The 27,923-nt window shown below is 45.0% G+C and overlaps 1 protein-coding gene across 1 annotated transcript in view; it reads right to left on the bottom strand.

The window, feature by feature from the left end:
- The window catches only part of LOC141055971 (uncharacterized), a 78,311-nt gene extending 51,217 nt beyond the window's left edge, over positions 1 to 27,094 (bottom strand). The window contains 5 exon segments of the mRNA XM_073552662.1: positions 11,268 to 11,365; positions 11,449 to 11,572; positions 11,656 to 11,835; positions 11,965 to 12,109; positions 27,017 to 27,094. Of these exon segments, the coding sequence (XP_073408763.1) occupies positions 11,268 to 11,365; positions 11,449 to 11,572; positions 11,656 to 11,835; positions 11,965 to 12,036 (474 nt within the window). The 5' untranslated portion in view covers positions 12,037 to 12,109; positions 27,017 to 27,094.
- Positions 27,095 to 27,923: the final 829 nt, after the last annotated feature.

The raw sequence follows: 27,923 nt of genomic DNA, 5'->3' as shown, positions 1-27,923 counted from the left end.
TTTTTTAACTAGACCTTCCTCCACGTCTCATCATCCACCGCCACTAGATCACCAGGGTTAACGTGTTCCATGCTGCTACAGCCAGTGTCGAATTATTAACAAGGGTGCATGGTTATGCTGGGCGTAAAATACTTGTTATTGAAAAGGTTGAGGTGTACCCCACAAGGGAAAATGTTTGCCAGCCAATACATTACATTTCAAGTTTAGGAGACCGCTCCTTTGTAATGGGACATTTTTTTTTATGAGGCCCTCCATGTTTCTTCCAAGGGGGAATTGGGGTTATTGGGGTGCATAAGACTTGGTAGCAGGGCAGGCCTTGCAGTGAATGCATAATAAAAGGGTTTGGGAGTACTACATGAATAATGCAAAGTGGATTTTCCTGTGCCCATCCAGTATGTGACTTCAAAAGCTTATTGGGGTGCATGTAACTTTGGGGCAGGCCAGGCCTTGCATTCAATGCAACATTTTTTTCAGGAAGCCCTCCAGTACCTCTCGTGAAAGGGGTATTGGGGTGCGTCGTAATTCTTGGCAGCCCATCCACTCACTGCATAGACAATAACAGCATAGGAGACCCACTGTTTAATAATGGCCCTTCAAGAAGATTACTGCTGCCTGATGTTTCTGTAAAAATAGGCTCTGTGACTTTAAGAGTCCCTCCTTCATAAATGAAACAAGATGTGTCTGCTTATGTGTCACACACCACATGGCCAGCTAGAATTGTTAAATGTTACAATTACATTTAACAGTTAATGCATTTGTATTGGTTGAAAGCAATGCTAAAGTTGCAAAACGCCTCAAAAATGCTGTGTGTGAACATAGCCTGTCATGACGGCGTCCGCTGCCGTGCCCGCCTCCTCACTCACGTGCCCGCCTCGTGCTGCTTCCACATCCTGCCATCCTGCTGCCCGGGGGTCCCGGCATCTCTCTCCTTCACTGTCAGCCTTCCGGCCGGCAGCAGACCCGCGCATGTGCCTTAGGCAGCGCGCTCCCCAGCTCCTTTAACCCTGCACCTGCCCCGGAAGCACTAGTGCTGCAATCAGGTGCTGACACAAGGTATATCAGGCGGCTCCTCCATATTGGAGGCGCCTGATTATCGTGTGCATGTTATGCGTTAGTCCTGGCCTTGTTCGTGGTTCTGCCCACTACTTTCTTTGTTATTTAGTCCGTCCTTGTTCTCCTTTGCCTGCTCAGTCCTGTTATCCTGACCTCCTGCTCCATCCTGATAATCCTGTCCAGTCCTGGTAGTTCCGTCCCCCTTGATCCGTCCTAGTTGAGTCCCACCTGTTCTAGTCCAGTCTGCGTGGCTTCTCTGCCTCCCCTTGAGCTGTCCCTCTTGGTGCCAGCTGTCACAGTAGCCGACTCCCTCGGGTTTGCCCCTAACGATCCCTGTAAAGGGGTTGGCCCCACCTGGTCCACTCACTCGGGGGAGCTTTAGTGCTGCAACCCAGAGGGTTCAGTCTCAGAAGCATGCCACCCTCTAAGCGTCACATAGCCCAAGTGTTGGAGGAACATTTTTGGTTTGGGTTAATTACTTTGGCTTAGATATTCATTAACCTGGAACGGATGTTCCTTAACATATTTCCCAGCAAAATCCATTTTGGTTTCGTTTTTGTAGGTTTTTGGGTGCGCCTGTAAAAAGGGTGTGAAACTGACAACATTATTTAGAGCTGTGACCTAGGAGTGAGAAATGCTTCCAGGGGCAGTTGCCATGATATTCCCGTGGTATTTTTGCAATGTTTCTATCATTTCTGATGTTGTTAGAACTTGAAAGGACCCCCGGGGAATTGCGGTAAAAATGCTTGGGTCTCCCATAGACTTACATTGGGCTCGCTGTTCTGTCCGAGTACCCGAGTATTCCAATTTGGTCAACCCGAACAACGAGCACCCTAGCATTTTCTTGGAGTTGTTCCAGAAAATACAGCCAAGAGCCCAATAACCATGGAAAGCCAAGGAACATCCAGACAAGAAAAATATAATAAATATAATAAAAGGTATATCTTTATTCAATAAAATAACGAAGAGGGGTACTATAAAGAAACTGTGCCCATATCAAGACCAGATATATATGGTTAACAATAAAAAAAGGATGAAAATTTACTTATATATAGTTAGATCCATATATATTTGGACAGAGCCAACATTTTTCTAATTTTGGTTCTAGACATTACCACAATGAATTTTAAACAAAACAATTCAGATGCAGTTGAAGTTCAGACTTTCAGCTTTCATTTGTGGCTATCCACATTAAAATTGGATGAAGTGTTTAGGATTTTCAGCTCCTTAACATGTGCCACCCTGTTTTTCAAGGGACCAAAAGTAATTGGACAGATTAAATAATTGTAAATAAAATGTTCATGTCAGGAACACCGCACTGAGCTTGCTCACTAAGCCAGTGCGCATGTCCGGAGTAAAGCAAACTGTGTTCAAAGATACCTGTGGAGCGGGCAGCAGCCGAATAGGTGCGTACTTCAGAACAGCAGGACCTGAAGCACATGACTGCTGGGGGCGTGGCCTAAACTCCAGAGAGCTAGGAGCTGCAAGAGAACTCCTAGCAGGGTAACTGCGAGACAAAGTTACCAAGGTACATAGACAGGGAGGATAGTCAGGACGCAGCCAATGAGTCATACACAGAGATAGCTGCAAGGTACAAGAGGGGTGAGCAGAGAGTAGTCAGATAACAGGCAACGAGTCATACACAGAGACGGTAGCGCAGTACAAAATCAACAGGCAAACTCACAACGGGGAACAGAACCGGGTCAGAACCATATAAACAAGCTATAACAACGAACAGGCACAGGCACACGGAGGTCACCACACTCGGCCAAAGGCAACAGTATAACTGACAGGGACTGGAGCTTCCCAGGGGTTTAAGAAGCTCTCCCAGAACCAAAAAGAGGCCACAATCATTAACCCGAGGAGTGCAGGTCAAAACCTGCACTGAGCTCCAGACATTAACCCCTGACGTGCAGCTCAAAAACATGCACTGGGATCATGACAGTTCATTTCTAGTACTTGGTTGAAAACCCTTTGTTGGCAATGACTGCCTGAAGTCTTGAACTCATGGACATCACCAGACGCTGTGTTTCCTCCTTTTTGATGCTTTGCCAGGTCTTCACTGCGGTGGTTTTCAGTTGCTGTTTGTTTGTGGGCCTTTCTGTCTAAAGTTTAGTCTTTAACAAGTGAAATGCATGCTCAATTGGGTTGAGATCAGGTGACTGACTTGGCCATTCAAGAATATTCCACTTCTTTGCTTTAATAAACTCCTGGGTTGCTTTGGCTTTATGTCTTGGGTCATTGTCCATCTGTAGTATGAAATGACGACCAATCAGTTTGGCTGCATTTGGCTGGATCTGAGCACACAGTATGGCTCTGAATACCTCAGAATTAATTTGGCTGCTTCTTTCCTGTGTCACATCATCAATTAACACAAGTGACCCAGTGCCACTGGCAGCCATGCATTCCCAAGCCATCATACTGCCTCCGCCGTGTTTTACAGATGATGTGGTATGCTTTGGATCATGAGCTGTACCACGCCTTCACTATACTTTTCTCTTTCCCTCATTCTGGTAGAGGTTGATCTTGGTTTCATCTGTCCAAAGAATGTTCTTCCAGAACTGTGCTGGCTTTTTTAGATGTTTTTTTAGCAAAGTCCAGTCTAGCCTTTTGATTCTTGATGCTTATGAGTGGCTTGCACCGTGCAGTGAACCCTCTGTATTTACCTTCATGCAGTCTTCTCTTTATGGTAGATTTGGATATTGATACGCCTACCTCCTGGAGAGTGTTGTTCACTTGGTTGGCTGTTGTGAAGGGGTTTCTCTTCACCATGGAGATTATTCTGCGATCATCCACCACTGTTGTCTTCCGTGGGCGCCCAGGTCTTTTTGCACTGAGTTCACCAGTGCTTTCTTTCTTTCTCAGCATGTACCAAACTGTAGATTTTGCCACTCCTAATGTTGTAGCAATTTCTCAGATGGTTTTTTTCTGTTTTTTTGCAGCTTAAGGATAGCTTGTTTCAACTGCATGGAGAGCTCCTTTGACCGCTTGTTTCCTTCACAGCAAAACCTTCCAAATGCAAGCACCACACCTCAAATCAACTCCAGGTCTTTTATCTGCTTAATTGAGAATGACATAACGAAGGGATTGCCCACACCTGTCCATGAAATAGCCTTGGAGTCAATTGTCCAATTACTTTTGGTCCGTTTAAAAACAGGGTGGCACATATTAAGGAGCTGAAACTCCTAAACCCTTCATCCAATTTTAATGTGGATACCCTCAAATGAAAGCTGAAAGTCTGAACTTCAACTGCATCTGAATTGTTTTGTTTAAAATTCATTCTGGTAATGTCTAGAACCAAAATTAGAAAAATGTTGTCTCTGTCCAAATATATATGGACCTAACTGTAAAAAGCGATATTACAATATGTCGGATTAACCCCTTTCTGCCATATGACGTACTATCCCGTTCATGTGCCCTGGGACTTAATTCCCAAGGACAGGATAGTGCATCATAGCGATCAGCGGCACCCCCGGGGGAGAGCAGGCGCCGAGAAAGCATGCTGCAGTGCCTGTGTCAGATCGCTGATCTGACACTGCACTGCAAAGTGTCAGATCAGTGATCTGACACTTCAGTGATGTCCCACACTAGGACAAAATAATAAAGTAAAAAACATGTAAAAATAATTTTACAAAAATTCCTAATAAAAAAATATATATTCCGTAATAATTTTTTTTTTTTGTAAATAAAAAAACAAAACAATACAAATGCACATATTTAGTATTGACGCATCCGTAAGACCCGCCCTATAAAACTGTCCCACTAGTTAACATCTTTAGTGAACCCCTTCAAAAAAAAAAAAAAGGCAAAACACAATGGTTTATCATCATACCGCCGAACAAAAAGTGCAATAACGCGCGATCAAAAAGACTGATATGAATAAACGTAGTACCGCTGAAAACGTCATCTTGTCCCGAAGAAAACGAGCCATCACACAGCGTCATCAGCGAAAAAATAAAAAAAAAGTTATAGCTCACAGAATAAAGCGACGCAAAAATAATTATTTTTTATATAAAATAGTTTTTATTGTATAAAAGCGACAAAACAAAACATAAAAAAAGATATAAATGAGGTATTGCTGTAATCGTACTGACCCGAAGAATAAAACCGCTTTATCAATTTTACCGCACGCAGAACGGTGTAAACGCCCCCCCCAAAGGAAATTCATGAAATGCTGGTTTTTGCTCATTCTGCGTCCCAAAAATTGGAATAAAAAGCGATCAAAAATGTCACGTACCCGAAAATGGTACCAATAAAAACGTCAACTCGTCCCGCAAAAAATAAGACCTCACATGACTCTGTGGGTCAAAATATGGAAAAATTACAGCGCTCAAAATGTGGTGATGCAAAAGCTATTTTTACAATAAAAAGCGTCTTTTAGCATATTGCAGTTGCCAAACATAAAAACCAGCTATAAATAGTAAATCAAAAACACCCCTTTATCACCCCTTTAGTTAGGGAAAAATAATAAAATTAAAAAAAATATATATTTATTTCCATTTTCCCATTAGGGTTATGGCTAGGGGTGTGCTGGGGTTAGGGTTGTAGTTAGAATTGGGGTGTTTCCCCTGTTTGGGCACATCAGGGGCTCTCTAAACGCAACATGGCGTCCGATCTTAATTCCAGCCAAAAAAGTCAAATGGCGCTGCTTCCCTTCCGAGCGCTGCCATGCGCTTAAATAGTGGTTTACCCCCACATATGGGGTATCAGCATACTCAGGACAAATTGCACAATAACTTTTGGGGGCCTGTTACCCTTGGAAAAATAAAAATTTGAAGTGAAAAGATCATTTTTGTGGAAAAAATATGATTTTTTGATTGTACGGCTGTACGTTATAAACTTATGTGAAGCCCATGGGGGTTCAAAGTTCTCACCAAACATCTAGATAAGTTCCTTGGGGGGTCAAGTTTCCAAAATGGTGTCATTTGTGTGGGGGGGTTTCCACTGTTTAGGCACATCAGGGGCTCTCCAAACGTGACATGGCGCCCGATCTCAATTCCAGCCAATTTTGCGTTGAAAAAGTCAAATGGCGCTACTTCCCTTCCGAGCTCTGCCATGCACCGAAACAGTGGTTCCTCCCCCACATATCAGGTATCAGCATACTCAGGACAAATTGCACAATAACTTTTGCGTCCAATTACTCCTGTTACCCTTGGTAAAATAAAAAAATTGGACCTGAAGTAATTTTTTTGTGAAAAAAAGTTAAATGTTCATTTTCTTTTTAAACATTCAAAAAATTCCTGTGAAGCACCTGAAGGGTTAATAAACTTCTTGAATGTGGTTTTGAGCACCTTGATGTGTGCAGTTTTTAGAATGGTGTCACTTTTGGGTATTTTCTATGATATAGCAGTGACTTCAAATGTGATGTGTTCCCTAAAAATAAAATTTTGTTGTAAAAATGAGAAATCGCTGGTCAACTTTTAACCCTTATAACTTTCTAACAAAAAATAAATTTGGTGCAAAATTGTGCTGATGTAAAGTAAACATGTGGGAAATGTTATTTATTAAGATTTTTGTGTGCCGTATCTCTGTGATTTATTGCATAAAAATTCAAAGTTGGAAATTTGCAAAATTTTTTGCCAAATTTCAGGGTTTTTTTTCACAAATAAGCGCAAGTTATATGAATGTAATTGTACCACTAACATGAAGTACAATATGTCACGAGAAAACACTGTCAGAATCACCGGGATCCATGGAAGCGTTCCAGAGTTATTACCTCATAAAGGGACAGTGGTCAGAATTGTAAAAATTGGCCCGGGCATGAACGTGCAAACCACCCTTGGGGGTAAAGGTAACAGTGATTAAAGGTAATAGTGAAGCAAGTTCCTGACGAAGGAACTTGCTTCCGAAATAAGCGTCGGGGTGTGCGCGTTGCCAAGATCTGGCAATCCTTAAAGTTATATTACCCTCTAATTTCATCATGATGTCACTTTAGTATTATGCACTTTTTGTGTGCTATTGAGGTGTTCTGTTTATTTTGACACTTATGCACCTTAGTATTTGGCTTCACTAGAAGGTCCCCTCCTGTAAATTATTTACTTTTTACTTATTATTTTTGTGTATACACATGCACGGAATAATTTAACATAAGGGATTTTAATTTTTATATGGAGCGGTTTTAGATTCTTCTTTATGGTACTCACATATAATTTTATTTAATTTTATGTGATTATATCACATCACTATTACCTTTAATCCGCCATATTGTAATATCGCTTTTTATATATAATTAAATTCTCTTCTTTTTGTTAATGTTAGCCATATATATCTGGTCCTGATACGTGCACATTTTCATATACCTTTTTATTACAAACAACTCTGGCAAAAATTAAGAGACCACCACATAAAAACCCTGTCATGGGCAGCCCATTCTCCAGACCTGAACCCCATTGAAACCCTCTGAAATGTAATCAAGAGGAAGATGGATAGTCACAAGCCATCAAACAAAGAAGAACTGCTTACATTTTTGAGCCAGGAGCAGTGTGAAAGACTGGCGGCAAGCAGTCATGGTTCATGGTTATTCCACAAAATATTGATTTCTGAACTCTTCCTGAGTTAAAACATTAGTATTGTTGTTTCTAAATGATTATGAACTTGTTTTCTTTGCATTATTTGAGGTCTGAAAGCACTGTTTTTTTTTTTTTTTAATTTTGACCATTTCTCCTTTTCAGAAGAAAAAAAAACAAAACAAAATGTATTACATGGAAATTCGGAGACATGATGTCAGAAGTTTGTAGACTAAAAGAACAATTTACATTTTACTCAAAAATCTAATATACAGTTGTGGCCAAAAGTATTGACACCCCTGCAATTCTGTCAGATAATACTCAGTTTCTTCCTAAAAATGATTGCAAACACAAATTCTTTGGTATTATTATCTTCATTTAATTTGTCTTAAATGAAAAAACACCAAAGAGAATGAAGCAAAAAGCAAAACATTGATCATTTCACACAAGACTCCAAAAATGGGCCAGAAAAAAAGTATTGGCACCCTCAGCCTAATACTTGGTTGCACAACCTTTAGCCAAAATAACTGAGACCAACTGCTTCCGGTAACCATCAATGAGTTTCTTACAATGCTCTGCTGGAATTTTAGACCATTCTTCTTTGGCAAACTGCTCCAGGTCCCTGATATTTGAAGGGTGCCTTCTCCAAACTGCCATTTTTAGATCTCTCCACAGGTGTTCTATGGGATTCAGGTCTGGACTCATTGCTGACCACCTTAGAAGTCTCCAGTGCTTTCTCTCAAACCATTTTCTAGTGCTTTTTGAAGTGTGTTTTGGGTCATTGTCCTTGCTGGAAGACCCATGACCTCTGAGGGAGACCCAGCTTTCTCACACTGGGCCCTACATTATGCTGCAAAATTTGTTGGTAGTCCTCAGACTTCATAATGCCATGCACACGGTCAAGCAGTCCAGTGCCAGAGGCAGCAAAGCAACCCCAAAACATCAGGGAACCTCCGCTATGTATGACTGTAGGGACCGTGTTTTTTTCTTTGAATGCCTCTTTTTTTCTCCGGTATACTCTATGTTGATGTCTTTGCCCAAAATCTCTACTTTTGTCTCATCTGAGCAGAGAACATTCTTCCAAAACGTTTTAGGCTTTTTCAGGTAAGTTTTGGCAAACTCCAGCCTGGCTTTTTTATGTCTCGGGGTAAGACGTGGGGTCTCCCTGGGTCTCCTACCATACAGTCCCTTTTCATTCAGATGCCGTCAGATAGTACGGGTTGACACTGTTGTACCCTCAGACTGCAGGGCAGCTTGAACTTGTTTGGATGTTAGTCGAGGTTCTTTATCCAACATCCGCACAATCTTGCGTTGAAATCTCTTGTCAATTTTTCTTTTCCGTCCACATCTAGGGAGGTTAGCCACAGTGCCATGGGCTTTAAACTTCTTGATGACACTGCGCACGGTAGACACAGAAACATTCAGGTCTTTGAAGATGGACTTGTAGCCTTGAGATTGCTCATGCTTCCTCACAATTTGGTTTCTCAAGTCCTCAGACAGTTCTTTGGTCTTCTTTCTTTTCTCCATGCTCAATGTGGTACACACAAGGACACAGGACAGAGGTTGAGTCAACTTTAATCCATGTCAACTGGCTGCAAGTGTGATTTAGTTATTGCCAACACCTGTTAGGTGCCACAGGTAAGTTACAGGTGCTGTTAATTACACAAATTAGAGAAGCATCACATGATTTTTCGAACAGTGCCAATACTTTTGTCCACCCTCCCTTTTATGTTTGGTGTGGAATTATATCCAATATGGCTTTAGAACAATTCTTTTTGTGTTTTTTCATTTAAGACAAATTAAATGAAGATAATAATAACAAATAATTTGTGTTTGCAATCATTCTCAGGAAGAAACTGAGTATTATCTGACAAAATTGCAGGGGTGTCAATACTTTTGGCCACAACTGTATAAAGCTCAATGTGTGTGTGTATGTCCGGGATTGGCATCTGCACCGTTGCAGCTACAGCCACAAAATTTTGCACAGTCACACATCTGGACCCCGAGAGTGTCATAGGCTATGTTGTGAGTTGAAATTTTAACCCCGCACGTTCCAATTCACCAAACAATTTTGCCTATTATTCTTATCATTTCTATGGTGTTATCATTCTTCTGTAAAGCTGGAAATAATACAATTTATTACTGTTCCAACACAGACCACCCTCTGACACAGACTGCAGGGGGAGCCCAGTATCACACAGGATAGGATTAGATACACGGCTCAGCAGTCAGTATCACACAAGATAGGATTAGATACACAGCTCAGCAGTCAGTATCACACAGGAGAGGATTAGACACATGGCTCAGCAGTCAGTATCGCACAAGATAAGATTAGATACACAGCTCAGCAGTCAGTATCACACCGGATAGGATTAGATACACAGTTCAGCAGTCAGTATCTCACTGGATAGGAATAGATACACGGCTCAGCAGTCAGTATCACACAGGAGAGGATTAGAAACACGGCTCAGCAGTCAGTATCACAGGAGAGGATTAGATACACGGCTCAGCAGACAGTATCACACAGAATAGGATTAGATACACGCCTCAGCAGACAGTATCACACAGAATAGGATTAGATACACGGCTCTGCAGTCAGTATCACACAGGATAGGATTAGATACACGGCTCAGCAGTCAGTATCACACAGGATAGGATTAGATACACAGCTCAGCAGTCAATATCACAAAGGATAGGATTAGATACACAGCTGAGCAGACTGTATCACACACGATAGGATTAGATACACAGCTCAGCAGTCAGTATCACACAGGATAGGATTAGATACACAGCTCAGCAGTCAGTATCACACAGGATAGGATTAGATACACGGCTGAGCAGTCAGTAACACACATGATAGGATTAGGTACACAGCTCAGCAGAAAGTATCATACAGGAGAGGATTAGGTACACAGCTCAGCAGTCAGTATCACACAGGATAGGGTTAGATACACAGATACACATGTTTATCAAAAGGCTCTTGAATGAGTTGAAAATAAAATACTATCAATACTTGGGTAATCGTTTAGTTCATTTGTGTTGCAAATCTGTCGTGTTGAATATATGATGTGAAATGTTTTTATGTGCAATATAATCATTATAATTTGTTAAAACTAACCACAGTTGGTTACTATGCCCAGACAACGCCGGGCTCTTCAGCTAGTATACCTATAAAATGAAAAATCAGACAAACTGAACATTTGGAAGCGGTCTCTTAATTTTTGCCAGAGCTGTATTTCTTGTCTGGGTGTTTCTTGGCTTCCCATGGTTATTGGGCTCTTGGCTGGTTTTTCTTTGAGTGAGTTCCACTTCTTTACAGAGCACCACGGCTATTTTACTATAGATATTAACATATATACTGTATTTTTATTCCTTTATATATAAACGTATAGTCACGTAAGGTGTTACAATTGTGATTGTTCCAGAAAATGAAGTGTTTCTTCCAGAAAATTATTGCTATTACACGTGTTTTGTTATGCACATGTTCATTTTTTGTGTTGTTCCAATACACAAAGGAAATAAAAGTGTGTATCAAAACATGTGTAATTGCAATAATTTTCTGGGAGAAATACTTCACTTTCTGGAACAATATCAACAGTTTTGGCCATGACATTATAATACTGGTGGAAAAAACAAGACTGAGCACAAGACCTTCACAGCCGTCTACACATCAAAGGGGAGATCTCATGACACCTTCTCTCCATCTACCTGATGATCCTGAGGAACATTGGGATCTTCTTGTTTACAGTCCTGTGGAAGAAGAGGACGGGGACATCTCTCTGGTGTTGTCCTCTTACTGGATGGATCTGGAGGAAACACATACAGGGACTGAATTCATTCTTTACATACAGATAATTATAGGCCGTGTGTATTTAGTCCTGTCTATTACCTGGTGATGTGAGGGGCTGGGGAACCTCCATCATGACGTCCTTGTACACATCTTTGTGTCCTTCTAAATACTCCCACTCCTCCATGGAGAAATAGACGGCGACATCCTGACACCTTATAGGAACCTGACACATACAATGATACCGTCATCTCCCCAATCCCTTCATAGCGTTACTGTATAGTGTCCCAGCATTCCCAGCAGTGTCACCTCTCCAGTCAGCAGCTCAATCATCTTGTAGGTGAGTTCTAGGATCTTCTGGTCATTGATGTCCTCATGTATCAGGGGGTGAGATGGAGGCCCAGTGATTGGGCTGAGGGGTCTTCCCCATCCCTCACACACAGGGTCCTGACAGCGCTCACTAGAGGTCTTCTTCACTACTGTGTAATCCTGGTAATGGAGAGACACATTAATAAATCTCACTACAGACATTTCCAGAGTCCTCACCTCTCCAGTTCTGTCCATCTGTTATTCCCATAGATAAGAATGATGTAATGTGACGTCATCAGAATCTCTCACCTCTCCAGTAAGCCGGAAGAGGATCTCTAGGGTGAGGTGTAATATCCTCTCCATCGTTTTGTTATTGTCCATGCTTGATGGGTAAATCAGAAAATTTCTCTCAATATAGAAGATCTCCACTTAGAAGAACCAAAATCGTAGGAACCTGAATGAGAAGAAGATGAGCCGATGGAACATCATAAACAATCCCATATAATAATACAATTTCTGGAGATAATAAGGGAAACATATGAGGAGATTTATTATTTTACAGTATTTAGTTTTTTTCTTTCCATCTACTAATAAAACCTATATATTTAGGCCACAGACAACAAGCAGTTTCTTCCTCAGAGTCGGCAGCTGAATACGTTCCTCATAGACTCATCTTCCATAACGCTAATTCTCGTCTTATTTACCGACACTGGAATCGGCATTAGCAATACTGCAGGAGATATTCATTACACGTGACGTGACAGGATAAATAACTACCGTATTTTTCGGATTATAAGATGCACTTTTATGATCCCCAAAATTAGGGAGAAAATGGGGGTGAATCTTATAAACCTAACACTGTTCTTACCGAGGGGTCAATGCTGTTGACCCAGAGCTGGGGACGTTGCGGTAGTGGTGGTACGGCGGCGGGGTAGCCCTGTGGCGGTGGCAGTCCTGTGGTGGTGGCATATCGCAGCTGCCATTCTTCTTCCGGGGTCCGACATCTCACTCGTCGCAGGCGCAGATGGAGGAAAGCCGAGATCTCCATCCACGCCTGACTCTACACGATGTCTCCAGGAAAATGGCCATGGATGTGGTACAGGCGCAGATGGAGGTCTCAGCATCAAGATCTCGGGAGAGGAGATTTCATCGCCAAGATCTCCATCTGCGCCTGCACCACCCCGGCAGACATTTTCGCGGAGTCCACCGCATAGTAAACAGTTCAGGGGCTCTGGGCTTTCACAAAATGTCGGCGGAGCACCCGCACGATCGGACACCCACAGTGCCACTCTTGCCTCCTCCAGCAGTGACCTTGGGACCCTGCTCCACTGTGGCATGCACCACCGAACACTCGCAGCATCGTACATACGAACACCCCTTTCTACCAGTCTGGGGTCTGCAGCATTGCCCCACTTCTGAATCCGCCAGCAGTGACCCTGGGACCACACTTCAACGCAGCCACCACCCCTGGTAAGCCATAAGATGCCAGGATTGTAAGAAGCACCACCATTTTATTAAAAAAAATGTTTTCCTATTTTTCTCAAAATTTGGTGTGCGTCTTATAATCCACAAAACATGGTACTTCATGATGAGGATGACATCTTCATCTTCTACTACGGCGCTAGAAACATATTTGGCCAGAGTCCGTCACTGACTCCATCACCACCGGCCGTCTATATGAATGTTTCCCGTCTTCCCCGCACTGTAATCTTCTATCACGTTAGATCTCAGGTCTGAGTCACACACAGAAGTTTGAGGCTTTTAGAAAAGATTTTTTTGTTTCCACAAACACCGAGGACAGAAATCATCTGATCCCAAAGTCTCCATGTACAGTGATTTATGGGGATTATTTCTGGCCTTAGCCTTTCCTATACTACAAGAAAAACATTAAATAAACAGGGAAAAGACATAGTATATGTGGGGGCAAGAAGCAACAAGCCCAAATTAGTACAAGAAATCATCATGTTACCACATACACATAAGAATATTATATATATTGGGACTTAGATAGGAAAACTGCATAATTTAGAAATAGCACCAAAAAGAAAGCAGTCAAAAAATCCATAAAATTCACAATTTTATTGAAATCACATATATAAAGGACACAACAGTACATGGAATGGGGAAGAGAAATATCCAAACGTGCACAGTGGTGCAAAGGATCAAAACACACTGTGTCCACAATCCCAGGATAGTCAATATCTATCCCCAATAGAGAAGTCAGAGGCAGCTTATCATGGGCACACTGATGAATAACTGTGAGGTATGCAGTTCGCAATGACTTGCTCTACAGGAATAATAAGAGATCTGAAGGAAATGACATGGTTCGTTTTGTCACTTCCTGTCACTCGCAACATGGGCTGATGCGTGATGCTATGGCAAGGGCTTGGCCTATCCTTAAGGTTGATTCTGTTCTCAATAAATTTCTCCCGGAATATCCATCCATCACGTTTAGGAGGGCTAGAAATCTGAGGGATCAATTGGTAGCCAGTCACTATGTTGACCGTCAGGCGCACACCTTTCTGGATGATATTCCGACTGGGCAGGGATGTACTCCATGCGGCAGATGTGTGGCCTGCCCCAATATTGTACGGAGCACTTCATTTACTAACTGTGATGGTACTAAAACATTTACCATCAAGCATCGTATAACATGTACCACTCGGTACGTGATATACTATGCCACGTGCCCCTGCGGTTTAATCTATGTGGGTATGACAACACGGCAGTTGAAGGTTCGTACAAGAGAACATGTTTTGGGCATACAGGCCGCCTCTGCCTGCACTGACAACTTGAGTTTAAAAACTCTGCCCAGACACTTTAAAGAACACCATGGGTGTAATGCCACGTTACTTAGTGTTCGTGGCATTGATGCCCTTAACATCAATATAAGAGGAGGTAAACTGTCCAATCGTCTAGCTAGGTCCGAAACTAGGTGGATCTGGACATTGGGTACTATCCAACCATATGGATTAAACGAAAATATTTCATATGTCCCATTCCTATAGTCATGGTCTGACATATGTTTACGTGATTACAGTGGTTTTGTCATTTTATTCATTTTTTTATTGTTTATATTTATTTTTGGAGTGTTATCTACATCATCTATTTGTTTGGAGAATGTGGATGAAGTTCAGAGCCATCTTTCAAGATATTGAGGACAATTGTATTGACCTACATTTTCTGTTGATGTGATATGATGTACCAATATATGTTATTGTATCATTAATGGTTGTTTTATATATTTTCTATAGATGAGGTGTTACACATACTTATACTCTGCTTTGGTATGGTAATATATTAGTTGATGTATATTTTGCATGTCTATTAAACTGTATATAAGTGTCTATTTGGCATATGTATGCTGTATTCAACATTGTTGTCAATATAACTTTGCATGCTTTATATGATCATATATGCCATTATAAATTGTGGATATAGGTTATAGTATTCCATAATTTTTATGTGTCCCTCTAATGTAGATTTTGTATATTCTAGTATGTTTGTGCCTCTTGCCTTGTCTAATTTTAATTGCTCTGCATAGTTGTTATACTATCCTTTAAGTTGTAGGCACTATGCGGCCGCATTTTATATGCCTGTTGTCCTGTTATGCCATATTGTTCACCTCTGCCCTTCGTTTTGCCCTCTGTCAAAATGGTGGCTTTATAGCCACATCCATTGCGCGTGTGTGCTGTCTGCTGACCAGGTGGTTGACTCCTCCCACCCGGCGGCGTCTGATCACGTGGGCCCGCGTGTATTCAGCGTCGCTGTGGTGATGAGTCGTCCTCTGATTGGCGGGTAGCGTGCACGCCGGTGGGACTTCCGGTGGGCGCGCTATTTAAACTGGGTGGTTGCGCCCACTCACCACGCCCCCTGAGGAAGGAGCCACGGCTCCGAAACGCGCGTTGGGGACTGGATCCACCACACCGCCTCCACTAGACTCGGGTAATGACGCCTTACAGCACTTATACTGTTATGTGTATTTTTAACATCCGCCGTATAGGGGTTTGTCCTCTAGGCATCTATGCAACTGATGTTGCTTTCACACTGATGATGCTGTCAGGGCGCTTCTTTTGAGCATTTGCTCTGTAGATTTCTGTATTTTCCCTGATGGGAAATTATGGGCAGCAGTGAGGGTTGAGCTATTTGCCTATATACTGATGTGTGTATGATAAATTGTTTAAACCCCTATTGGGGATAGGTATTAATTATTCATCAGTGTGCCCATGATAAGCTGCCTCTTACTTCTCTATTGGGGATAGATATTGACTATCCTGGGATTGTGGACACAGTGTGTTTTGATCCTTTGCACCACTGTGCACGTTTGGATATTTCTCTTCCCCATTCCATGTACTGTTGTGTCCTTTATATATGTGATTTCAATAAAATTGTGAATTTTATGGATTTTTTGACTGCTTTCTTTTTGGTGCTATTAAGAAAAACATTAGAAAAAATCAGATATTAAAATGTTTCAAAAGAAAATTGGCATCAACAATTCTTGTAAAAATTCTTGTAAAAATAAAAAAACACAAAAGTAGACACATTTTATTATTTTTTTAAAAAGTGAAACATTTTTTTTTCTAATTACTACTAATTACATTTTTTTTTTTACTAAATTTACTAATTTTACTCTTTTGGGCCCCGGAACATAGATGTACACCGCAGGGACGGCACGGGGCGGCTGCAACAAAATCCCTGGCAGTTTAACCACTCGCTGCTGTGAAAAGCAAACATGGCAGTTAAGGTGTGACATTCGGCTGAATGCCCTCAGCCCCCAAGTACTCAATAGTATGGGGCGGCCTAGTTACTACGATACTTACATGCCTAATAATGGTGTCTGGGCTGCAATGTACGAAGGTCTATTAGGCCGGGCCAGAGGCAGCGTCCAATAAGTTACCTTTTAATGCCCCCATACACATTAGACTAAAATTACATGACAGCACTGATTTCGGGGGTTTGGGTGACTATCAATAGCATAGCTACTGGGGAGGCAGAGGGGGCCATGGCCCCGACCCATGAAGGGGCCCACTCGGATCCATGGCCACATCTGTCTTAAGGCTGCATTGAACGTGAAAACGGCAAATTGCCTGCTCCCCTATCTTCCTGAGACTTGGCACACTGGCTAGAACACTGGCAGAGTCCTCCGTGTAATGGGCTGAGGAGCCCACCGTTTCTGACAGGTTCCACTGTCAGTGCTCAGTCAGCTCCTCTGACTCATGCAGGCTGGGGCTCCCCTGGATCCTAGTGCTCACCGTTGAGTTACCTCAGACACTGCCTGGGCCTGACCTCATCGCATGCTGTTACTCTGCAGCACTTGGATCACAAATTGCCAGGGGCATCTATAAACTACCTGCAAACGCCATCTGAGGGCGGCCAGAATGTATTATGATAATTAAAGTCAGGCATGTAATGATCTCTGTGGGGTGAATGTGAGAGGATGGGGGCAGGGTGGGAATTGAATGAGTGGTGGAGGGAGGACAGGATGGGGGGCCTTATTATACGTGCTTACTGTTTTGCACTACAGCACATGTGCTGTTTGGGAGGCTGATGGGGGGATAAGGGGCTTATTATTCTTACAGTCGGGGTCTTATTATAAGCCCAGCTTGTGAGTATAACAAGCCCCCCATACAGTAACCACGGCATGTAGCAGTAAGTGACTTATTATAATAAAATAATTAATCATCTCCTGACCAGTGATACAGGCCGCTCATGGTTTGTGCAGCGTCTATCAGCAGCGGCTGTAGTGTCCCAGCTGGGTTTGTTCCCACGGTCAGTAAACACTGCGGGTTGGACACTGTGTATATCCACAGCGCCCAAATGTTACAGCATAGTGGATATCCCATGTCCACTATGCATGCTGAGACGCCAGCAGATCACCCACGGAAACGGACATGCGGCGCGTCTTTCCAGACGGCAGCATGTCAATTTATCTCATGGAGACGCTCAGTCTCTGCAAAATAAATTTCCCCCGACAAGGTATTGGACGTGGTGATTCCGCACAGTTCAGTGAACACAAGCGGAATCACCTGTGTTCAACAGACTTCATCGCTTTGGACACAGCAGACGTGTGCTGTGTCCAAAGCGCTGCCAATTACTGACTATGTGCACCTGCCCAAAAGCTGCGGCGTTTCAGAGAAAAAGAAACTAATAGCTGCTGGGGAGCGAGCGGTGCTGTGCACTAGTCCTACAGACAGGTCACACCGGCGGCTTCTCCCCACTCGCTGACAGTGTGGTGCTGTGCACGAGTCCTACAGACAGGTCCCCGCGGCTTCTCCCCGCTCGCTGACAGTGCGGACCTGTGCACTAGTCCTACAGACAGGTCTCCGGCGGCTTCTTTCCGCCCGCTGACAGTGCGGTGCACTAGTCCTACAGACAGGTCCCCAGCAGCATCTCCCCGCCCGCTGACAGTGTGGTGCTGTGCACGAGTCCTACAGACAGGTCCCAGCGGCTTCTCCCCGCTCGCTGACAGTGTGGTGCTGTGCACGAGTCCTACAGACAGGTCCCCGCGGCTTCTCCCCGCTCGCTGACAGTGCGGACCTGTGCACTAGTCCTACAGACAGGTCTCCGGCGGCTTCTTTCCGCCCGCTGATAGTGCGGTGCACTAGTCCTACAGACAGGTCCACAGCAGCATCTCCCCGCCCGCTGACAGTGCGGTGCTGTGCCCTAGTCCTACAGACAGGTCCCCAGCAGCATCTCCCCGCCCACTGACAGTGCGGTGCTGTGCACTAGTCCTACAGACAGGTCACACCGGCGGCTTCTCTCTGCCCGCTGACAGTGCGGTGCTGTGCATTAGTCCTACAGACAGGTCCCCGGCAGTATCTCCCTGCCCGCTGACAGTGCGGTGCTGTGCCCTAGTCCTACAGACAGGTCCCCGGCAGCATCTCCCCGCCCGCTGACAGTGCGGTGCTGTGCACTAGTCCTACAGACAGGTCCCTGGCAGCTTCTCCCCGCCTGCTGACAGTGACTGACAAGTCTCTGCTATATGCACAAATAAGATGACACTTGTCAGTCACTGTTAGTGGGCAGGAGAAGCTGTCGGGGACCTGTCTGTAGGACTAGTGCACAGCGCCGCTCACTCCCAGCAGCTATTAGTATGTTTTTGTCTCAAGCCCCGCAACTTTACAGTGACATTCATACCTGGTGGGATACTACAGCCGAGGCTGATACACGCTGTACATAGTTTGAGCAGCCTGTATCACCTGCCAGGAGACCTTTAAAGGGGTAGTTCAGACTTGGGGAAAAAAAGTCTGCAGTCAATCTATGTGACTGCAGACTGCCATATCATGACAGGGTGCAGTGCGCCTGCTGCCATGATTCCCATCAGGTGCGATCAGGCGGTCATGCAAGCTCATGTATGCTATTTGTGTGATGGAAATATATATTTCTTAAAGATCTCACTTACATATATTCTTTTATACACATGTATTCATATATATATAATCACAACTAACATGAACTTTATAATCAATTGCTCAGAATGGCCCAGTGACCTCGTCAGCTATCCAGCTCAGACCAGCATTGTGCTGTGGTAGCATTGTCTTGTTATTTGTCTTGTGATATATCTGCCAGACATAGGAAAAGAGGAAGCTGGACCAGATGTACCAGCCGATACCAGAGCTTGCTGACATTGCAGTAAATCAAACGATGTTAAATCACCCTCATGCCGGACACTGCCATATATGTTCATGTATTCAAACCAGCCAATGAGATAAGAAGTTCAGCCTTATGTTAATTGACTAACCACTCCTTTCTGTACGAAATGATAAAACCATGTATGTGCAATAAAACTTCCAGAGTTTGGCAGGAATGAGTTGCTGCTAACAAGGTGGTTAGCGTCTTCATTCCTTGAGCGCTCAATAAGACTCTGTCTAATTAGGACAGGCCGCAGCACACACAGAGATATAGCAATCAAATTTCCAGAACATTTGCACATGCTGACTAGATACGTTTGGCGTCTTTCAATAAAAAAGAATTGAGAGAAGCCAAAATAGTGTAGTCGACACGACTGCAAGTTGTATACCTGCGGTCACATGACCTCCTGCTCACATCACCGATACTGGAGCCATTATTACTGTACATGGCGGGACTCATGGACCATTATTACTGTACATGGGAGGACTCATGGACCATTATTACTGTACATGGGGGGACTCATGGACCATTATTACTGTACATGGCGGGACTCATGGACCATTATTACTGTACATGGGAGGACTCATGGACCATTATTACTGTACATGGGGGGACTCATGGACCATTATTACTGTACATGGGAGGACTCATGGACCATTATTACTGTACATGGGGGGACGCATGGACCATTATTACTGTACATGGCGGGACTCATGGACCATTATTACTGTACATGGGAGGACTCATGGACCATTATTACTGTACATGGGGGGACTCATGGACCATTATTACTGTACATGGGAGGACTCATGGACCATTATTACTGTACATGGGGGGACTCATGGACCATTATTACTTTACATGGCGGGACTCATGGACCATTATTACTGTACATGGGAGGACTCATGGACCATTATTACTGTACATGGTGGGACTCATGGACCATTATTACTGTACATGGGGGGACGCATGGACCATTATTACTGTACATGGCGGGACTCATGGACCATTATTACTGTACATGGGAGGACTCATGACCATTATTACTGTACATGGGGGGACTCATGGACCATTTTTACTGTACATGGGAGGACTCATGGACCATTATTACTGTACATGGGGGAACTCATGGACCATTATTACTTTACATGGCGGGACTCATGGACCATTATTACTGTACATGGGGGGGGACTCATGGACCATTATTACTGTACATGGCGGGACTCATGGACCATTATTACTGTACATGGCGGGACTCATGGACCATTATTACTGTACATGGCGGGACTCATGGACCATTATTACTGTACATGGCGGGACTCATGGACCATTATTACTGTACATGGGGGGGACTCATGGACCATTATTACTGTACATGGGGGGGACTCATGGACCATTATTACTGTACATGGGGGGGACTCATGGACCATTATTACTTTACATGGCGGGACTCATGGACCATTATTACTGTACATAGGGGGACTCATGGACCATTATTACTGTACATGGGGGGGACTCATGGACCATTATTACTGTACATGGCGGGACTCATGGACCATTATTACTGTACATGGCGGGACTCATGGACCATTATTACTGTACATGGCGGGACTCATGGACCATTATTACTGTACATGGGGGGGACTCATGGACCATTATTACTGTACATGGGGGGACTCATGGACCATTATTACTGTACATGGGGGGGACTCATGGACCATTATTACTGTACATGGGGGGGACTCATGGACCATTATTACTGTACATGGGGGGGACTCATGGACCATTATTACTGTACATGGCGGGGACTCATGGACCATTATTACTGTACATGGCGGGACTCATGGACCATTATTACTGTACATGGCGGGACTCATGGACCATTATTACTGTACATGGCGGGACTCATGGACCATTATTACTGTACATGGGGGGGACTCATGGACCATTATTACTGTACATGGGGGGACTCATGGACCATTATTACTGTACATGGGAGGACTCATGGACCATTATTACTGTACATGGGGGACTCATGGACCATTATTACTTTACATGGCGGGACTCATGGACCATTATTACTGTACATAGGGGGACTCATGGACCATTATTACTGTACATGGGGGGACTCATGGACCATTATTACTGTACATGGCGGGACTCATGGACCATTATTACTGTACATGGCGGGACTCATGGACCATTATTACTGTACATGGGGGGGACTCATGGACCATTATTACTGTACATGGGGGGGACTCATGGACCATTATTACTGTACATGGGGGGGACTCATGGACCATTATTACTGTACATGGGGGGGACTCATGGACCATTATTACTGTACATGGGGGGGACTCATGGACCATTATTACTGTACATGGCGGGACTCATGGACCATTATTACTGTACATGGCGGGACTCATGGACCATTATTACTGTACATGGCGGGACTCATGGACCATTATTACTGTACATGGGGGGGACTCATGGACCATTATTACTGTACATGGGGGGACTCATGGACCATTATTACTGTACATGGGAGGACTCATGGACCATTATTACTGTACATGGGGGACTCATGGACCATTATTACTTTACATGGCGGGACTCATGGACCATTATTACTGTACATAGGGGGACTCATGGACCATTTTTACTGTACATGGGGGGACTCATGGACCATTATTACTGTACATGGCGGGACTCATGGACCATTATTACTGTACATGGGGGAGGACTCATGGACCATTATTACTGTACATGGCGGGACTCATGGACCATTATTACTGTACATGGCGGGACTCATGGACCATTATTACTGTACATGGTGGGACTCATGGACCATTATTACTGTACATGGCGGGACTCATGGACCATTATTACTGTACATGGGGGGGACTCAGGAACCATTATTACTGTACATGGGGGGGACTCATGGACCATTATTACTGTACATGGGGGGGACTCATGGACCATTATTACTGTACATGGCGGGACTCATGGACCATTATTACTGTACATGGCGGGACTCATGGACCATTATTACTTTACATGGCGGGACTCATGGACCATTATTACTGTACATAGGGGGACTCATGGACCATTATTACTGTACATGGGGGGACTCATGGACCATTATTACTGTACATGGCGGGACTCATGGACCATTATTACTGTACATGGGGGGGACTCATGGACCATTATTACTGTACATGGCGGGACTCATGGACCATTATTACTGTACATGGCGGGACTCATGGACCATTATTACTGTACATGGCGGGACTCATGGACCATTATTACTGTACATGGGGGGGACTCATGGACCATTATTACTGTACATGGGGGGGACTCATGGACCATTATTACTGTACATGGGGGGGACTCATGGACCATTATTACTGTACATGGGGGGGACTCATGGACCATTATTACTGTACATGGCGGGACTCATGGACCATTATTACTGTACATGGCGGGACTCATGGACCATTATTACTTTACATGGCGGGACTCATGGACCATTATTACTGTACATAGGGGGACTCATGGACCATTATTACTGTACATGGGGGGACTCATGGACCATTATTACTGTACATGGCGGGACTCATGGACCATTATTACTGTACATGGGGGGGACTCATGGACCATTATTACTGTACATGGCGGGACTCATGGACCATTATTACTGTACATGGCGGGACTCATGGACCATTATTACTGTACATGGCGGGACTCATGGACCATTATTACTGTACATGGGGGGGACTCATGGACCATTATTACTGTACATGGGGGGGACTCATGGACCATTATTACTGTACATGGGGGGGACTCATGGACCATTATTACTGTACATGGCGGGACTCATGGACCATTATTACTGTACATGGCGGGACTCATGGACCATTATTACTGTACATGGGGGGACTCATGGACCATTATTACTGTACATGGTGGGACTCATGGACCATCATTACTGTACATGGGGGGACTCATGGACCATTATTACTGTACATGGGAGGACTCATGGACCATTATTACTGTACATGGCGGGACTCATGGACCATTATTACTGTACATGGGGGGGACTCAAGGACCATTATTACTGTACATGGGGGGGACTCATGGACCATTATTACTGTACATGGGGGGACTCATGGACCATTATTACTGTACATGGGGGGGACTCATGGACCATTATTACTGTACATGGGGGGACTCATGGACCATTATTACTGTACGTGGGGGGACTCATGGACCATAAATAAATGTTAATATAAGTAGAACTCCGAACTCAGAGGAATGCAACAAGAATTACATTATATTCACAATCCAATTAGTCCAATGTGAATAAAATTTCAGGGGGCCCTCATATAGTGTGGAAGCCAATATAAAGTGTGGGGACTGCTGTGGGGCCATTATACAGTGTGAGAGCTAATATGAGCACCATTCTATAGTTTAGGGGCCATCATATAGTGTGGAGACTACTGTAGAGGCTAATACAAAAAGTGTGAGGGCCAATATATTGTATTGAGGCTACTGTGGGAGCCATTAAACTGTGTGGAGGCCATTATATAGTGTGGGTGTTACTGTGGGGGTCATTATATTGTGTTGAGGGAGCAGTGGGTCCATCATACTGTGCATAGAGGAGCTGTGGACCCCCTCCTGCTATGTATAGGGCAGCTTTGGGCCCTTCATACTGTGCATAGGGAGCTGTGGACCCATCATACTGTGTAAAGGGAACATGTGGGCCCATAATACTCTATGGAAGCTGTGGGACACTCATACTGTATTTAGGGGAGCTGTAGTGGAACTATACTGTGTACAGTGGAGCTGTGGGTCCCTCATACTGTACATTTTGGGGCGGGCACTTAAGAAGCACTATTGTTATAGGGGAACTCAAAGTTTTGTGACCATAAAGGTGGCAGTATCAGTAGCATACTGTACCTTCCAACCATCCCGATTCTCACAATACAGTCTCGTTTTTGACCCCCCCCAAAGTCCCGCCCAGGACTCTATTTTTCCCGCACTGCACTGAGCTGCCATGCCGTCCCATGCAGTGACCCCATCCTCGCCCTCCCAGAGAGCCACTGCAACCCCTCACAGCCAGCAATGATGTGGCTGGGCTGTTCTGTGCGCACAGGAACTGTGATAAGGTCACAGGAGGGGAGGAGTCAGAGGCCACATGATTCTGGTCACATGGGCATGACGTCAGCAGAGGTACTTTAGCCAACTTGGATTTAGCCTCTACCGTCACATGATCAGCGGCCTCAGTGTATGCAGGACTCTGCTGTGATGGTTGTCATGGTGCTGGATGAGGTGAAGTTTGAGTGGGGTCAGGAGGGGTTTACAGGGTGGATGTAGCAACGCTGCGCGTGTTCAAGGTGTACGGAGCGGAGCCATGTGCGCGTGGTGTACAGAGTAGAGCCGAGTGTGTGTGTGTGGTGTACGGAGCGGAGCCGAGTGTGTGTATGGGGTATGCGGAGCAGAGCCGCGTGTGTACGAGGTGTGCGGAGCTGTGTGTGTATGAGGTGTACGGAGCGGAGCCATTTGTGTATAAGATGTATGAAGCGGAGCCGTGTGTGTATGAGGTGTATGGAGTGGAGCCATATGTGTATGAGGTTTACGGAGCAGAGCCGTGTGTGCACGAGGTGTGCGGAGCCGCGTGTGTATGATGTACGATGTGTACGGAGCGAAGCCGCGTGTATAAGGTGTACGGAGCAGAGCCGTGTGTGCATAAGGTTTACGGAGCGGAGCCCTGTGCGTATGAGGTGTACAGAGCGGATCCGCGTGTGTATGGGGTGAGCAGAGCCATGTGTGTACTAGGTGTACGGAGCAGAGATATGCATGTACAAGATGTATGGAGCAGAGCTGCGTGTGTATAAGGTGTACGACGCAGAGCCGTGTGTGTACGAGGTGTACGGAGCGGAGCCGCATGTGTACGGGGTATGCGGAGCGGAGCCGTGTATGTATGGGGTGTGCGGAGCGGAGCTGTTTGTGTACAAGGTGTACGGAGTGGAACCATATGTGTACAAGGTGTACGGAGCTAAGCCGTGTGTACGGGGTGTACGAAACGGAGCCCTGTGTGTACAAAGTGTATGGAGCTGAGCCATTTGTGTACGGAGCGGAGCAGAACCATGTGTGTATGAGGTTTACGGAGTGGAGTCATGTGTGTACTCAGCGGAGCCGTGTGTGTACAAGGCATACAAAGTGAAACCGTGTGTGTATGAGGTGTGCGTAACAGTGCGTGTACAAGATGACCAGGAAATGCTTCAGATCCATCACCATGTCCTCCCCCGACAGCGCGGACAGCAGGATCACCTTGGAATCGGGGATGCCGGCCATGTGAGTGGATCATGATATGTCCTGTGTCGGGAGGCTAAGGTGCGCATTACAATGGGAGCCGGGTTGCTATAGTATCTTTATAGAATCTTTATTTCTTTCTCTCTCTGTTTCTTTCTCTGTTCTTTCTATCTCTGCTTCTTTCTCCCTGTGTTCTTTCTTTCCCTCTCTAATCTTTCTCTGTTCTTTCTTTCTTTACTTCTTTCTTTCTCTGTTCTTTCTTTCTCCTCTTTCTTTCTCTGTTCTTTCTTTCCCCTCTTTCTTTCTTTCTTTCTTTCTCTGTTCTGTTTCTTTCTCCTCTTTCTTTCTCTCTGTTCTTTCTCTTTCTTTCTTTACTTCTTTCTTTCTCTCTGTTCTTTCTCTGTCTCTCTTTGTTCTTTCTTTCCCCTCTTTCTTTCTCTCACTGTTCTTTCTTTCTTTCCCCTTTATTTCTCTCTCTGTTCTTTCTTTCCCCTCTTTCTTTCTCTCTGTTCTCTCCATTTTCTCTCTGTTCTTTCTTTCTTTATTTGTTCTTTCTTTCTCTTTCTCTGTTCTTTATTTTCTGTCCCCTCTTTCTTTCTCTCTCTGTTCTTTTTCTCTGTTCATTCTTTCCCCTCTTTCTCTTTGTTCTTCCTTGCTCTCTCTCTTTCCTTTCTTTTTTTGTTTTCTTTTTTCTCTCTCTCTGTTCTTTCTTTTCCTCAGTACCAGTCAGTGTGCCCACAGTACCAGCCACTGTGCCCATAATGCCAGTTACTGTGCCCTCAGTACCAGTCAGTGTGATCAGCAGTGCTAAATGGGTGCAGTTGGGTGTGGACATGGGTGTGACTAGTTGTGAAAATGGGTGTGGTCGGGGGCGTGGACTAAAATTTGCCACGAAGCGCTGTGCGCGCCGCAGCCCTTGGCCCTCTTTCCCTTCTTCAAAAGTTGAGCGGTAAGCGGTAGGGAACTTGTGCGGCCAAGGAATAGATGGGAACAGTGCTGGAAAAGTGACAAATCATGCGTCCTTGTTGTAATCTCTGCAGCTGAGCCCTGAATGGAGAAGTTGTCATGTTGGTCTGGGCCAGATGGAAAAGACAGGAAAAGTGAATGATTCCGTCAGAAAGAATGTCAGAGGGAAGTCACTAGTTATAACTGTAATCTCCTGTATGTTCTGCAGTAGTGGGATATAGCACCATATGGTGGTAATAAGTGTTTTAATAGAGATTTATTTTCAGAAATACCATAGTCATCAGCAGTGGTTCCCCTATGCCCACAATTAGGGTGTGCCACTATAGTTGTAATCAGGATTTTCTGGATAGGGGCCCACTAAGATGTTTCGCCCCCCTGAGCTAAACCCATAGCTACGCCTTTGTTTCTAGTATTAATGCGCCAGTAATGGGGAATCTCCAGCACCTACCTCCACCCGCAGAGCCGCACTCCACATATATGGCCGCTCTGTGCGCACAGGACCTGGGATGAGGTCACAGGAGGGGAGGAGTCAGGGGTCACATGATCAGGGGCCTCAGCGCAGGACTCTGCTGTGCTGGTTGTCATGGTGCTGGATGAGGGGAAGTTTATGTGTGGGGTCAGGAGGGGTTTACAGGGTGGATGTAGTAGAGCCGTGTGTGTACGGAGCAGAGCCGTGTGTGTACGGAGCAGAGCCGTGTGTGTACGGAGCAGAGCCGTGTGTACGAGGTGTACGGAGCGGAGCTGTGTGTGTACGAGGTGTACGGAGTGGAGCCGCGTGTGTACGAGGTGTACGGAGCAGAGCCGTGTGTGTACGAGGTGTACGGAGCGGAGCTGTGTGTGTACGAGGTGTACGGAGCGGAGCCGTGTGTGTACGAGGTGTACGGAGCGGAGCCGCGTGTGTACGAGGTGTACGGAGCGGAGCCGCGTGTGTACGAGGTGTACGGAGCGGAGCCGTGTGTGTACGAGGTGTACGGAGCGGAGCCGCATGTGTACGAGGTGTACGGAGCGGAGCCGTGTGTGTACGAGGTGTACGGAGCGGAGCCGTGTGTGTACGAGGTGTACGGAGCGGAGCCGCGTGTGTACGAGGTGTACGGAGCAGAGCCGTGTGTGTACGAGGTGTACGGAGCGGAGCTGTGTGTGTACGAGGTGTACGGAGTGGAGCCGCGTGTGTACGAGGTGTACGGAGCGGAGCCGTGTGTGTACGAGGTGCATGGAGCGGAGCCGTGTGTGTTCGAGGTGTACGGAGCGGAGCCGAGTGTGTACGAGGTGTACGGAGCGGAGCCGCGTGTGTACGAGGTGCACGGAGCAGAGCTGCGTGTGTATGAGGTGTACGGAGCGGAGCCGTGTGTGTACGA

The sequence above is a fragment of the Dendrobates tinctorius genome, unplaced genomic scaffold (assembly GCF_039654945.1).
Source record: "Dendrobates tinctorius isolate UK_male_01 unplaced genomic scaffold, ASM3965494v1 ptg000192l, whole genome shotgun sequence".
Classification (NCBI taxonomy): Eukaryota; Metazoa; Chordata; class Amphibia; order Anura; family Dendrobatidae; genus Dendrobates; species Dendrobates tinctorius.
Note: the sequence above shows the minus strand (reverse complement) of the source record. Positions and strands in the feature narration are given on the sequence as shown.